General features: G+C 46.7%; 1 protein-coding gene across 2 annotated transcripts in view; it reads left to right on the top strand.

Annotated features, from left to right (window-relative positions):
• The window catches only part of LSAMP (limbic system associated membrane protein), a 674,438-nt gene that overhangs the window by 425,440 nt on the left and 236,270 nt on the right, over positions 1 to 12,728 (top strand). For both annotated transcript variants that reach the window (XM_066599344.1, XM_066599343.1), the window contains exon 3: positions 11,753 to 11,878. In XM_066599344.1, coding sequence (XP_066455441.1) covers positions 11,753 to 11,878 — 126 coding nt within the window. The remainder of the gene's footprint in view (positions 1 to 11,752; positions 11,879 to 12,728) is intronic.

Genomic DNA, 12,728 nt, shown 5'->3' with positions numbered 1-12,728 from the left:
TCTTGAGAAATTCCCTGCAAACCATAAAGGCAGCTGCTTTGCGCTCGGAAACGGGGGCGGGGGAAGACAGTATGCCGCTGGATAGTCAGGGCACCCTCCTGTCTATTTCTCAGCGCGTACAGGAGGAGGAGGAGGAGCATGAGGAGGATGAGGAGGAGGGGGAAGAGACAGCTTGGGCCGCTGCTGACGGTACACCGGCTGATTGCCTGTCATCCTTTCAGCGTGTATGGCCTGAGGAGGAGGAGGAGGAGGAGGAGGATCCTGAAAGTGATCTTCCTAGTGAGGACAGCCATGTGTTGCGTACTGGTACCCTGGCACACATGGCTGACTTCATGTTAGGATGCCTTTCTCGTGACCCTCGCGTTGCACGCATTCTGGCCACGACGGATTACTGGGTGTACACACTGCTCGACCCACGCTATAAGGAGAACCTGCCCACTCTGATTCCCGAAGAGGAAAGGGGTTCGAGAGTGTTGCTATACCACAGGACCCTTGCGGACAAGCTGATGGTAAAATTCCCAGCCGACAGCGCTAGTGGCAGAAGGCGCAGTACCGAGGGCAAGGTAGCAGGGGATGTGCGTAGATCGAGCAGCATGTACATCCCAGGCAGTGCAACAGTCTTTAAGGGCCTGGCCAGCTTTATGGCTCCCCACCAAGACTGTGTCACCGCTCCCCAGTCACGGCTGAGTCGGCGGGAGCACTGTAAAAGGATGGTGAGGGAGTACGTAGCGGATCGCACGACCATCCTTGGTGACGCCTCTGCCCCCTACAACTACTGGGTGTCGAAGCTGGACACGTGGCCTGAACTAGCGCTGTATGCCCTTGAGGTGCTTGCTTGTCCTGCGGCTAGCGTCTTGTCGGAAAGGGTGTTTAGTGCGGCTGGGGGAATCATCACAGATAAGCGTAGCCGCTTGTCAACCGACAGTGCCGACAGGCTAACACTGATCAAGATGAACAAAGGCTGGATTTCCCCAGACTTCTGTTCTCCACCAGCGGACAGCAGCGATACGTAAGCAATACGTAGGCTGCACCCGCGGATGGAAGCTACGTTCTCTCTCACCATCCAAAACGGGGACATTTCTGCTTCATCAATCTGTGTCTAATATTCCTCCTCCTCCTCCTCCTGCTCCTCCTCCTGAAACCTCACGTAATCACGCTGAACGGGCAATTTTTCTTAGGGCCACAAGGCTCACTCAAATAATTTTTCTGAACAATTTTTATAAGTTTCAATGCGCTTAAAAGCTTTGGTACTTTAACTTGAACCAATTTTTCGTTACACTGGGCTGCCTCCAGGCCTAGTTACCACTTAAGCCACATTAACCAAAGCGATTCACCTGCCATCTTGGTTGGGCATGGCCAATTTTTACTGAGGTACATTAGTACTGTTGGTACACCAATTTTTTGGGGCCCTCACCTACAGTGTAATCATAGTAATTTCTATGTTCTTCGCCTGCACTCATGGTACAGAAAGGTGTGTGGGGTTGGCCTACACTTTAGCTACATAAATGTAACTTGTGCCTTGGCTATACTAAGGCTACTGAAATGGAACTAAGACTGCGCTCCCACTATACTGCTGCTTCAGAATTGTTACTGGGGCCTGTCTTGAGTGCTACTATTGCTGACATGGAACGAAGACTGCGCTCCCGCTATACTGCTGCTTCAGAATTGTTAATGGGGCCTGTCCTGAGTGCTACTATTGCTTACATGGAACGAAGACTGCGCTCCCGCTATACTGCTGCTTCGGAATTGTTACTGGGGCCTGTCTTGAGTGCTACTATTGCTTACATGGAACGAAGACTGCGCTCCCGCTATACTGCTGCTTCAGAATTGTTAATGGGGCCTGTCCTGAGTGCTACTATTGCTGACATGGAACGAAGACTGCGCTCCCGCTATACTGCTGCTTCGGAATTGTTACTGGGGCCTGTCTTGAGTGCTACTATTGCTGACATGGAACGAAGACTGCGCTCCCGCTATACTGCTGCTTCAGAATTGTTAATGGGGCCTGTCCTGAGTGCTACTATTGCTTACATGGAACGAAGACTGCGCTCCCGCTATACTGCTGCTTCGGAATTGTTACTGGGGCCTGTCTTGAGTGCTACTATTGCTTACATGGAACGAAGACTGCGCTCCCGCTATACTGCTGCTTCAGAATTGTTAATGGGGCCTGTCCTGAGTGCTACTATTGCTGACATGGAACGAAGACTGCGCTCCCGCTATACTGCTGCTTCAGAATTGTTAATGGGGCCTGTCCTGAGTGCTACTATTGCTGACATGGAACGAAGACTGCGCTCCCGCTATACTGCTGCTTCAGAATTGTTACTGGGGCCTGTCTTGAGTGCTACTATTGCTGACATGGAACGGACACGTGGAGAGGACACGTAGTGCCTCAAAAACATCCCCCTCCTCCTCCAACAGGGAAAACATTGTTGGCAAATGCCTTTGCATTGGTTCGTCTGGTGGCAGTCCAAGAATTTCACCTTTACCGACACAACAAGAGAGCCCCCACACCATCCCCCCGCCACGGCCCACTTAATCCTGGCCACATTCCGAAAACCAACAAAATACAACCGTGCTACTAGGTCCGCAGTCACCACCACATTACCACCAACGCGGTTACTGTTAAGGTGCATATAACCACGGACACGTGGAGAGGACACGTAGTGCCTCAAAAACATCCCCCTCCTCCTCCAACAGGGAAAACATTGTTGGCAAATGCCTTTGCATTGGTTCGTCTGGTGGCAGTCCAAGAATTTCACCTTTACCGACACAACAAGAGAGCCCCCACACCATCCCCCCGCCACGGCCCACTTAATCCTGGCCACATTCCGAAAACCAACAAAATACAACCGCGCTACTAGGTCCGCAGTCACCACCACATTACCACCAACGCGGTTACTGTTAAGGTGCATATTACCAGTCTGACTGGGGCATGCAGACACCTTGACAGAATGAATAGTGTGTGGCACATAGGTTCACCATTGCTATGCCCACGTGTGCAGCTCCTGATGGCGGTGGCACAGGATTCTATTTCTCATTGGTTCTGTACAGCATTGTGGGCTATCGCCCCGCCCCTATTAAAGAGGGTCGCTGCCTAGCCGTGCCAACCCTCTGCAGTGTGTGCCTGCGGTTCCTCCTCATGGCAGACGCACTTCTAAATAGACATGAGTGTGGCGTGGCATGAGGGCAGCTGAAGGCTGCGCAGGGACACTTTGGTGTGCGCTGTGGGGGGGAGGGGGGGGCGGTTGGGCAGCATGTAACCCAGGAGAAGTGGCAGTGGAGTGTCATCCAGGCAGTGATTGTGCTTTGTTGTAGCTAGTGTGGTGCTTAGCAAAGGTATGCCATGCTAATGAGGGCTTTTCAGAAGTAAAAGTTGTTGGGAGGGGGGGGGGGGCCCACTCTTGCCGGTATTGTGGCTTAATAGTGGGACCTGTGAACTTGAGATGCAGCCCAACATGTAGCCCCTCGCCTGCCCTATCCGTTGCTGTGTCGTTCCCATCACTTTGTTGAATTGCCCAGATTTTCACACATGAAAACCTTAGCGAGCATCGGCGAAATACAAAAATGCTCTGGTCGCCCATTGACTTCAATGGGGTTCGTTGTTCGAAACGAACCCTCGAGCATCGCGGGAAGTTCGTTCCGAATAACGAGCACCCGAACATTTTGGTGTTCGCTCATCTCTATGGAACACCCCTGAGCCAGAAACTGTAATGTAGGAGAGCCAGTAAACCAAGTACGAGGCTTTCTAAATGCTTGTGGAATAAAATGCAATGCAAAAAAACAAATAAGTGCATCATTTTTTTCTGCATGGACTTAGTAAGATATGTGTATTGATTCTTCATGTATAAACGTTTCCATGGGCTTTAAAAAGGACTTCCTAGGGATGTTTCAAGTAATCAAAACAGCATCTACATATAAAAATTGGGTACATAGTAAAAATCTAATTCAGGTCATCTGTGGTGCTGCTCCATGCCCTTACACCCAAAGCTTAAAAGATAAAAGTCCCATTCCAATAGCATCGCCATCAGGCTTCTTCGACCACTTTTGCTTATTGTGTGGTTCCTTTGTCTACATTGGATGTGGTCTATCTGAGGCCTAATTCACAAGTGTGTGTTTGCAATTGCACATGACTCAGCGCAATGTATTTGTGCCATGAACGAGTCTTTCTTGCATGCATATTTACTGCAATTTTTTGCACACAGGACACAGCCACGCCTCTATTTAAATAGCTACTTAGCCTAATTAGTTCCAAAATTGTTCTTTTTCCAGCAGGATTAGGGCTTATTCACACGTCCATATACCAGCTGGGTTTTCACGCCCGGCCTATATACGGTGTCCCTTTCTGCAGGGGGAGGAGGCGGGCCAGGAGCAATGTACTAAACTCCTGCCCCCTTTTCACCCCCTCTCCACCCCTCGCCACTATTTGCAATGGGAGGGCGGGGCTGAGCTTAGCTTAGCTCTACCCCCACCCCGCCCTCCCATTGCGAACAGTGGCGAGGGGCAGAGAGGGTGCGGGAGCTCAGTGCACTGCTCCCCGTGAGGCCTGCCTCCTCTCCCTGCAGAAAGGGACACCATATATCGGCCGGGCGTGAAAACCCGGACGATATATAGACATGTGAATAAGCCCTTACAAAGTATATTGCACATCTCCTTGCGTATTGTGCGCACATTTGCGCACCCTCCGTAGTCTTTTATTCGGACCTTTAGTGCGCAAAAGTAGATCACACTGTGTTTTTTTTAATGTGCACCAAGAAACAGAAGTTTGAATGAACCCATTGAAATAAATGGCTTCTAGTCTCTGCATATTGTGGATGCAAACCTTGCCACTGCATAACTCCATCCCCTTCCCAATGGTGCCCATGCCCTTAGTTCAGCCCTTTAACGCTATAAATGAACCGGAATTTCATGAATTGAAATGCACTTCAATTTGCATTTTAACTACTCTTCGTTTTAAGGACTATAAACTTCAGTTCTTTGCTTTCATCATTTTTATCAAATTCGCCTCGGCTGTAATATAAGAATATTTTGTGGCTTGCTCTTTACCATAATGACACGTGTACTGCGGGACTTCTTAAAAAACATACAGGCGTCATTAAAAACCACCAGGCAGGTAGCAGCGTCTCTGTTTACTGTGCAGCAAGTAAAGCAGAAAATGATTTTGTTTCATTCCTGACTACCCACGGATCCGGCAACCAAGAAACTGAAAATGAGAGACACAAAATGAAAGAAATTATTTTGTTGGAGACCCAGGAGAGGAGCCCGAGCCACGGCTGTAGAAAGAGAAGTCATCTAGCAAGAAGAGCGGCGATATGTCCGTGTTTATGGATGTTAAACGCTGGAATTAGAGGGATATTCGTGACGATGAGACCGGATCCTTAAAGGGGTTTTACCATGAAAATAGGTTATCCCCTTTCCACGGGATAAGAGATAACTTGCTGATCAGTGGGGGTCTCAGTGCTGGGACTTCTCCAACCCCAAGACTCTGGAGTGCCCCAAATTGATGAAGTAGTGGTTGCACATGTGCACAAACATCACTTCATTTATTTCAATGGGACTGCTGAAGATAGCGGAGTGCTTGAACTCAGCTATCTCAAATAGTGGTATTGAAATAAATGGAGTCGCGGTGTCATGTGCAACCTATGCCTGATTCATTCAGGGATGCTCCAGAGCCTCATCCTCAGGATCAGTGGAATCTCAGTAGTCAGACCCCAACCGATCAGCAATTATCCCCTATTGTGGTGAAGCCTCTTTAAGGGGTTGTAACAGGCTCACAAGTTATTCCGTATCAAGGGGAAAGAGGATAACTTGAAGATCAGTGGGGGCCCCGTGTCTCCCCCCACCCTCCTGACTGTGGGTTTATTCCCACCTCCCTCCCCACAGTGAGGAGGAAACTGAATGGAGGCAGTTCAAACGAGCTGACACTCCATTCCGTCATTCCACCCCATTTGTTCTGCAGTCACCCTCATTCCCGACATCCGCAGGGGTCTCCAGCAATCAGCAAATTACCCCCTATCTTGTCATTCTGGTCCAACTGCTTTAAGGGAAATGTCCCCTAAAATGACCTATAAACCTTGTTTGGTTCTCATCTGTTGGTTTCCTACTTATATTTGTTCCTGGACAACCTGGGTGACAACTAGCACTGATGTTCCCCATATTCCCAGTAGTAATGGTGCTCCCAATATTTTAAATGCAATGGTGCTCCTAATATTTCCGATAGTAACATAGTTTTCAATGATTCTTTGATCCTAGTATAGATGCAACAAATGTTACCTTCATTGTGCTATCATGGCACAGAAAGTTATCAACAGAACCAAAAGTGTTATCACATCACAATAAGGGTCAGGTAAAGAAAAACATGTGTAGTAACAGTGCTCCCAATACTCCTAGTAGTAACAGTGCTCCCAATACTCCTAGTAGTAACAGTGCTCCCAATACTCCTAGTAGTAACAGTGCTGTTGATATTCCTGGAATTAATTAGACTCCCAATCTTCCTTTAAATACCAGTGCTCCCAATATTCCCAGGAGTAACGGTGCTCCCAATATTCCCAGGAGTAACGGTGCTCCCGATATTCCCAGGAGTAACGGTGCTCCCAATATTCCCAGGAGTAACGGTGCTCCCAATATTCCCAGGAGTAACGGTGCTCCCAATATTCCCAGGAGTAACGGTGCTCCCAATATTCCCAGGAGTAACGGTGCTCCCAATATTCCCAGGAGTAACGGTGCTCCCAATATTCCCAGGAGTAACGGTGCTCCCAATATTCTCAGGAGTAACGGTGCTCCCAATATTCCCAGGAGTAACGGTGCGCCCAATATTCCCAGGAGTAACGGTGCTCCCAATATTCCCAGGAGTAACGGTGCTCCCAATATTCCCAGGAGTAACGGTGCTCCCAATATTCCCAGGAGTAACGGTGCTCCCAATATTCCCAGGAGTAACGGAGCTCCCAATATTCCCTGTCTCCCCAGCAATAACTGCGCTCCAAGAATTCCCAATAGTGCCAGCAATCCCTGTATCCCTAGTAATAATGTATGTCCGGCAATGCCTGCCCTTTCTGCATTGCTAGTAGTGACAATGCTAGTAGCATCCTTAGTAATGGCAGTGCTCCCTGCATTGCTAGTAGTGGCTACTCCCCAGCAGTCCTAGTACTATCGGTAGTTACATAGGTGGTCCTAGTAGTGAAGGTGGCCCCAGCACCCCAATGCAGTGACTGCTCTCTCTAGTGACTGTGCTGCCAGCATCTCTGTCAGGCCTCCTGCACACTGGTGAGGGCGATATTGGGCTGTGATTGCCCTTGCAATCCTCCTGAAAACCCCTGGATGCAAGGCGTTTCACATGGAAACAGGCTCGCATCCCTGCAGGGGTTCCCTTCATCTCTGCAGTGGCTGTCACAGCCGTGGCAGGAGATCGCGATATTTTCCCACTGTTTTCAATGGCGCGATTACGTCCAAGCCCGAAGGGTTACTCTGATTGACTGCCAGACTTGAAGTCAGAAGGAACTTTTTCCCCTAAAAATGAGAAAAATTGGCTTCTACTTCATTGGGATTTTTCTGCCTTTCTCTGGATCAACAATGTAGTATATTAGACTGAACTGGATGGACACAAGTCTTTTTTCAGTCTAGCATACTATATAACTATGACTTATACAGTGACTTCCAAAGCCCTGCTGTTAGTCCTATATCTTTATAACTCCACAACTACAGTCAGTTATCACAATGAACTCAATCACAAATCAGCAGTATTATGATTCCAGCTCTGGATGATTTCACTGCAGTACAGTACAAGATAAATAATACTTTTCTGTTCTGTATTTACTTTACAGTATATGTAGATTTACAATGTAAAAAGTAAAAGTCTGAGTTTCCCTGTAATGAAAAGCCTACAATCTGCAGCAAACAGGACTGAAAATCTCTCCAGTTGCCCATAACGTCCATGTAAAATATTGTTAGTGGTTTGAAGGTCCGCACCTGCCTGCAAATCTTGATATCCAGCATCTGCAGTGGAAGATGCTGCTTCCTTAATGCCTGGAAAGTGAGCGCTCCAGCCTGCCAGCTGTGATTTATTGGCCGGCGCTTTTTCTGTTTTCTTTTAATATCCAGCATATATAATACATAACCTTGTCAGAGCCGCTCAATCACTTGTATTCATCCTAGTGTCTGCTTGCCAGGTGACTAGGAAGGGTTTGCAGCCAGGATCTTAATGAATTAGGTGAATATAGGAAATTAATACATAGAATTAAGGCTGTATTACCATATCAGTACTGTAGGGCGGCGCAAAACAGAGTTGGAAGAGGGACAGGGAAGTGTTATAGAAACTCTCTGGAAAAATCATAATGAGGTGGATTTTCCTAAATTATTGCAAAGGAAACGGGGAGGTATGTAAATGAGAAGAGGAGGGGTTTCTGAAATGACACCCACTTCTTTGTTATCACTTCCTACTCTGTAGTTACTGGCTCATACTTGCCGACTCTACTGGAATATCTAGGAGACTACCAGAAATATGCACCCCTGGATGCCCCAGTGTCTTTATGGGTAAATATGCATGTTGCTGATTTGCTGCAGATTTTGGTGCAGATCTGCAGTGGATTTCACCCTTTCACCTTGAAGAGGTGAAATCGGCTGCAGATCTGCACCAAAATCTGCAGCAAATCAGCAACATGGGAACATGCCTAACTCATGCTCTCTTCTCTCCGTTCCCTTCTTTCCACTCCGGCTCATTGAGCCTAGATCTTGTCTGTCAGTGCTCACGAGTGAAGTGCAAGGGTCTACACGTCTAGTGTGAGGTCTACACACACCCCAGACAGGACCGCTATAACGAATTGGTCTAGGGTCTGCATACAATGGAGTCTAGTCTGGGGTGGGCGGAAGGGGGTCATATTTACAATATGTGTTTCACCCTATGTTGAGGGGGTGTCCTATATAAATGGGTGGGGTATATAATGATAATTTATTTGCAGTGCATTTAGCATGCTGTTCACAATGTTTTGTTTCCTTCATTGCAATCTCTCAAGTGTCCCTTTTCAAAAGTTCATAAGTGCCCTGGCTGAAGCTGCACCTCGCACATTTGCTATTCTGCCCACCCTATGCACGTACTTGTAAGGTGATTTAGAGTTCTCTCATTCCACTGAAGACTCAAGTGGCTTTGGGTGCTCTGGCAAGTCCTGACTTAAAATTCTGCCCCCTTGATAATGCAGTAGACCTGTAGCAGTGCGTCAGATGCTTGGAGAATCAGAAGAAATTAAGCTCCACCCCCTATGTGACACAGGCGGTAATGTGGCTGGCATGTAACTGACCCTGAAGAATAGGCCACCAATAGGAAAGGTCTTGATCTTTTCTGGCAAGCACTTTAGCAGTGGTATAAACTAGTAGGAGGGGCCTGATATAAGCGCCAACAGATGTCCTCTTAAAGAGTTAGTGTGGAGAAGTGAAGAAGCGGCAATGGGGTGGCACTGGCTGCATTCTTATGCTCTAATACGTGATTAGAGGGGGGGGGGGGGCTGGAAGATCAAAACCCAGAGTGAGCCAAGAGGCATCAGGTGAAAGACTTACGCAGCTGGGCTACCACCACAGCCATTGAAATATAGAGGTCCAGCGTAACTCAGAAGGTGGTTTGAGAAAAATGGGCGAACAGACCAAATGGTTGAGTAGTATATGCCAATGCAGCGACTGTTGAGTTTGTGAAAGTAAGTGGTCCTAGCGCAAGATGGCCACAAATGACCTCGCAGCCAAGGCCAAGCTATTGAGCACCAACACATGGGAAGGAGAGGGACTTGCTCCCCCGCCTATTAACAGATGTAACAATGGCTGTGGTGATAAAACTACTGCAGTCGAAAGCCAGGCAATAGACCAGAATGAATACTGGAGGCTGGTGAGATAGGTTAAGGTTCAGGAGAAGGAGCATAAAAGGTTAATGCTGCCGGGTCAAAGGAGTCAACGCTTTGACCCTTGCATCAGTCCTGCATCTTATGAAAAGATTATACCCTGGGTGAGTGGAAATTGCTAGAGAAGATAGCCCCCCAAGACAAAAACAGCCTCCTAACATTGTCACTGTATCAGGGAAGTCCCTCTTCGGACTACAGTAGGACAGAATGTTGAGTGACAAGCCCATGTTTAAGAGACTGTTTGTGTGATAGATGATCCACATGTTTTAGTCCTCAGGACTGTAATGTTCAGTGTTTAGCAGTATAAGAAGTTTATACCCTCCTATGAATAGAGGGGTCATGTCATATGTACAGCAAAGTTTTGAGTTTGATGCAAAACTTGTGCTACCTCCGTCTGTCCACTTGCCATGCCATCATGCCACCTTATATTCTCTTTTTACATACTCCCCTCACATAATACTCGTAATACTGGAAGTTCTCTGCATCCTGATATTTTCTCCATTTTCTGGTCCAAAAGCTGGAAAAAGCAGAAAAAATTGGAGCAGAGAGCTCTCCATATCACCAGTATTATGTATACCGTACATGCAGGAAGCTTGTGAGGTGCAACTTCAGCCAATGGCTGCATGGCAGGAAGTGATGTCAGAGAAGAGGGTGTGGTTTTGACAACTTCTCCTTTACTGCCAATGAAATGCACCCTTTTTGTTATTTTCTGTGAAGTTAAGGGTCTGAAGTATACAGTGCCATTTGAAAACCTTTGTGATCAGAGTGAAATAATTCAGCTCTCTGGTGTATAACTTGACTGTAGCATTTCTATTCTACAGATTTCCCTCAAATTTCATCAAAATGTTTTCAGTTAATTTTGGGTACAATCTATTAATTTCTTTTTTTGATGTTTTTTTGTGGTATCATGCAGATGCAAGTTGACAGCTGTTGCAAACCTATTACTCACATTGTACTTCATTGCAGTTTTTGCATATTGGCAAAGCTTTTAGCCGAAATTTGGAAGGGATCCAAAAAGTTAATTCTCAGTTATACTTCTCATTTCTGGCTACACTCTAGTTTTTGAGAAAAAGCTGCATCCAAAATCAGTGATGTGTGAACAGGTGGTGATACGTAAGGTCCCTACCACTATGTGCAATGGAAGCATATGGACTCCGTAAGTTTTGTTCCTCCATATGGCATTGTATTACAGAAATATTCTGCACTAGAAGCAGTCCCTTCACCCTAGAGCATCCAGTGGAACATGCTACCATTATTACTATGAATTTCATATGACTTCAACAGAGAAAACATCTCTCCTCGTGTGGCAGCAAAATACAGTCCTAAGCTCTCATTCACAACCTGAAGGTTGGGGTTTCAATCCCCACATGGTTCAGGTAGCTGGCTCAAGGTTGACTCAGCCTTCCATCCTTCCGAAGTCGGTAAAATGAGTACCCAGCTTGCTGGGGGGGGGGGGGGGGGGGGTAATAAACAAATTACCTGAAAGCGCTGTGGAATTAGTTGGCGCTATACAAATAACAAGTCCCTTCCTTATGGAAGCAGTATGGGCCCATATATGTCTATGGGTGCTATATATTATGACTCCATACAACTCGTAGCTTGTACAGTGACTTAACACAAATGTGTGCATAAGCGACTTGAATGGGAACTACCACTAAGGGTGCATTCACATGTACCATTATGTGATGCATAGAAAATCACAGGCTTTTGAGTATGATATCAGTCCGAGTTTCTCAGACCGATACCGCACTCACCTGTTTGAATGCACCCTAAGAAGTAGCATTTTATAGACCTGGCCGGAACTCTGAATCAAACTACTTAAAATGCATCACGTGATTTATCTGATTTACTCCAAAGTTTTACTGTTCTTTTTTTCTCAGTTCCACCAAAGATCTCCAACATCTCTGCAGACATCACTGTGAATGAAGGGAGTAACGTGACTCTCGTGTGCATCGCTAATGGACGTCCAGATCCAATCATCACTTGGAGGCATCTTAACCCAACAGGTAGACACTTCCTGATATACTTATTCCGAAGACAAATATTGTTGGGGGGCTTCTCTCCAAAATGCATCCAGGAAAAGAATTTTCTTTAAAGAGGAGCTGCCATGCCCTGGTGTCGGAAGGGTGGCTGCATAGCTGGGCAACTGTGACCCTCTGACTTTATTGCATCCTCTCTATTCCTCTGTACTAGCTCTACTTAGATTCAGCTTTCAGGGCTTAGAGTGTGTCAAGTGGGCGGTCTACACTGCTCACCGTCAATGGATGACATCAGATTTGATCAATGATACTATATTGTGGATTTTTTTGAGGGGAGGGTCTTAAGGTTGCAATGACCTATTACCAATTGAAGTATATAATCTAAGCGTTAAAGGGATATTCTCATCTGAGATTTCGATGGCATATGCTGACCAGCACCTGTCTCTAGTTCAAGCCCCCACCACGCCCATTCAGGCTGAATGTAATGGTTAGGACTTATAGAAATTACCAATTCTATACCACTGTGCTGTTTCCGTATCTCCCATAGAGGCGAATGAGAGTTACAGGAACAGCATAGCTGAGTGAGCTGCACTACATCAACAGTTCCTGAGTTACAAAGACATTGCAGCTCGCTGTACAACTGTTTCTATGACTCCCATTGACTTCTAGGGGAGTTATGGAAACAGAGTTGCGCTACTGGCCAGAACTAGAGATAGGTATGGGCCTTAGACTTTGAACCTACCTCTATTAGATTTTTAATGGCATACCCTGTGTATATGACATCCAAGTATCAGTTGGGATTCACCCCTTTAACTCATATTGGAAGAAAGATTGCAGTGGAAATAACCCAAAGCAACATTGTGGGTTGCAGCGCCAT

This window comes from Eleutherodactylus coqui, chromosome 4 (genome assembly GCF_035609145.1).
Source record: "Eleutherodactylus coqui strain aEleCoq1 chromosome 4, aEleCoq1.hap1, whole genome shotgun sequence".
Classification (NCBI taxonomy): domain Eukaryota; kingdom Metazoa; phylum Chordata; class Amphibia; order Anura; family Eleutherodactylidae; genus Eleutherodactylus; species Eleutherodactylus coqui.
Note: the sequence above shows the minus strand (reverse complement) of the source record. Positions and strands in the feature narration are given on the sequence as shown.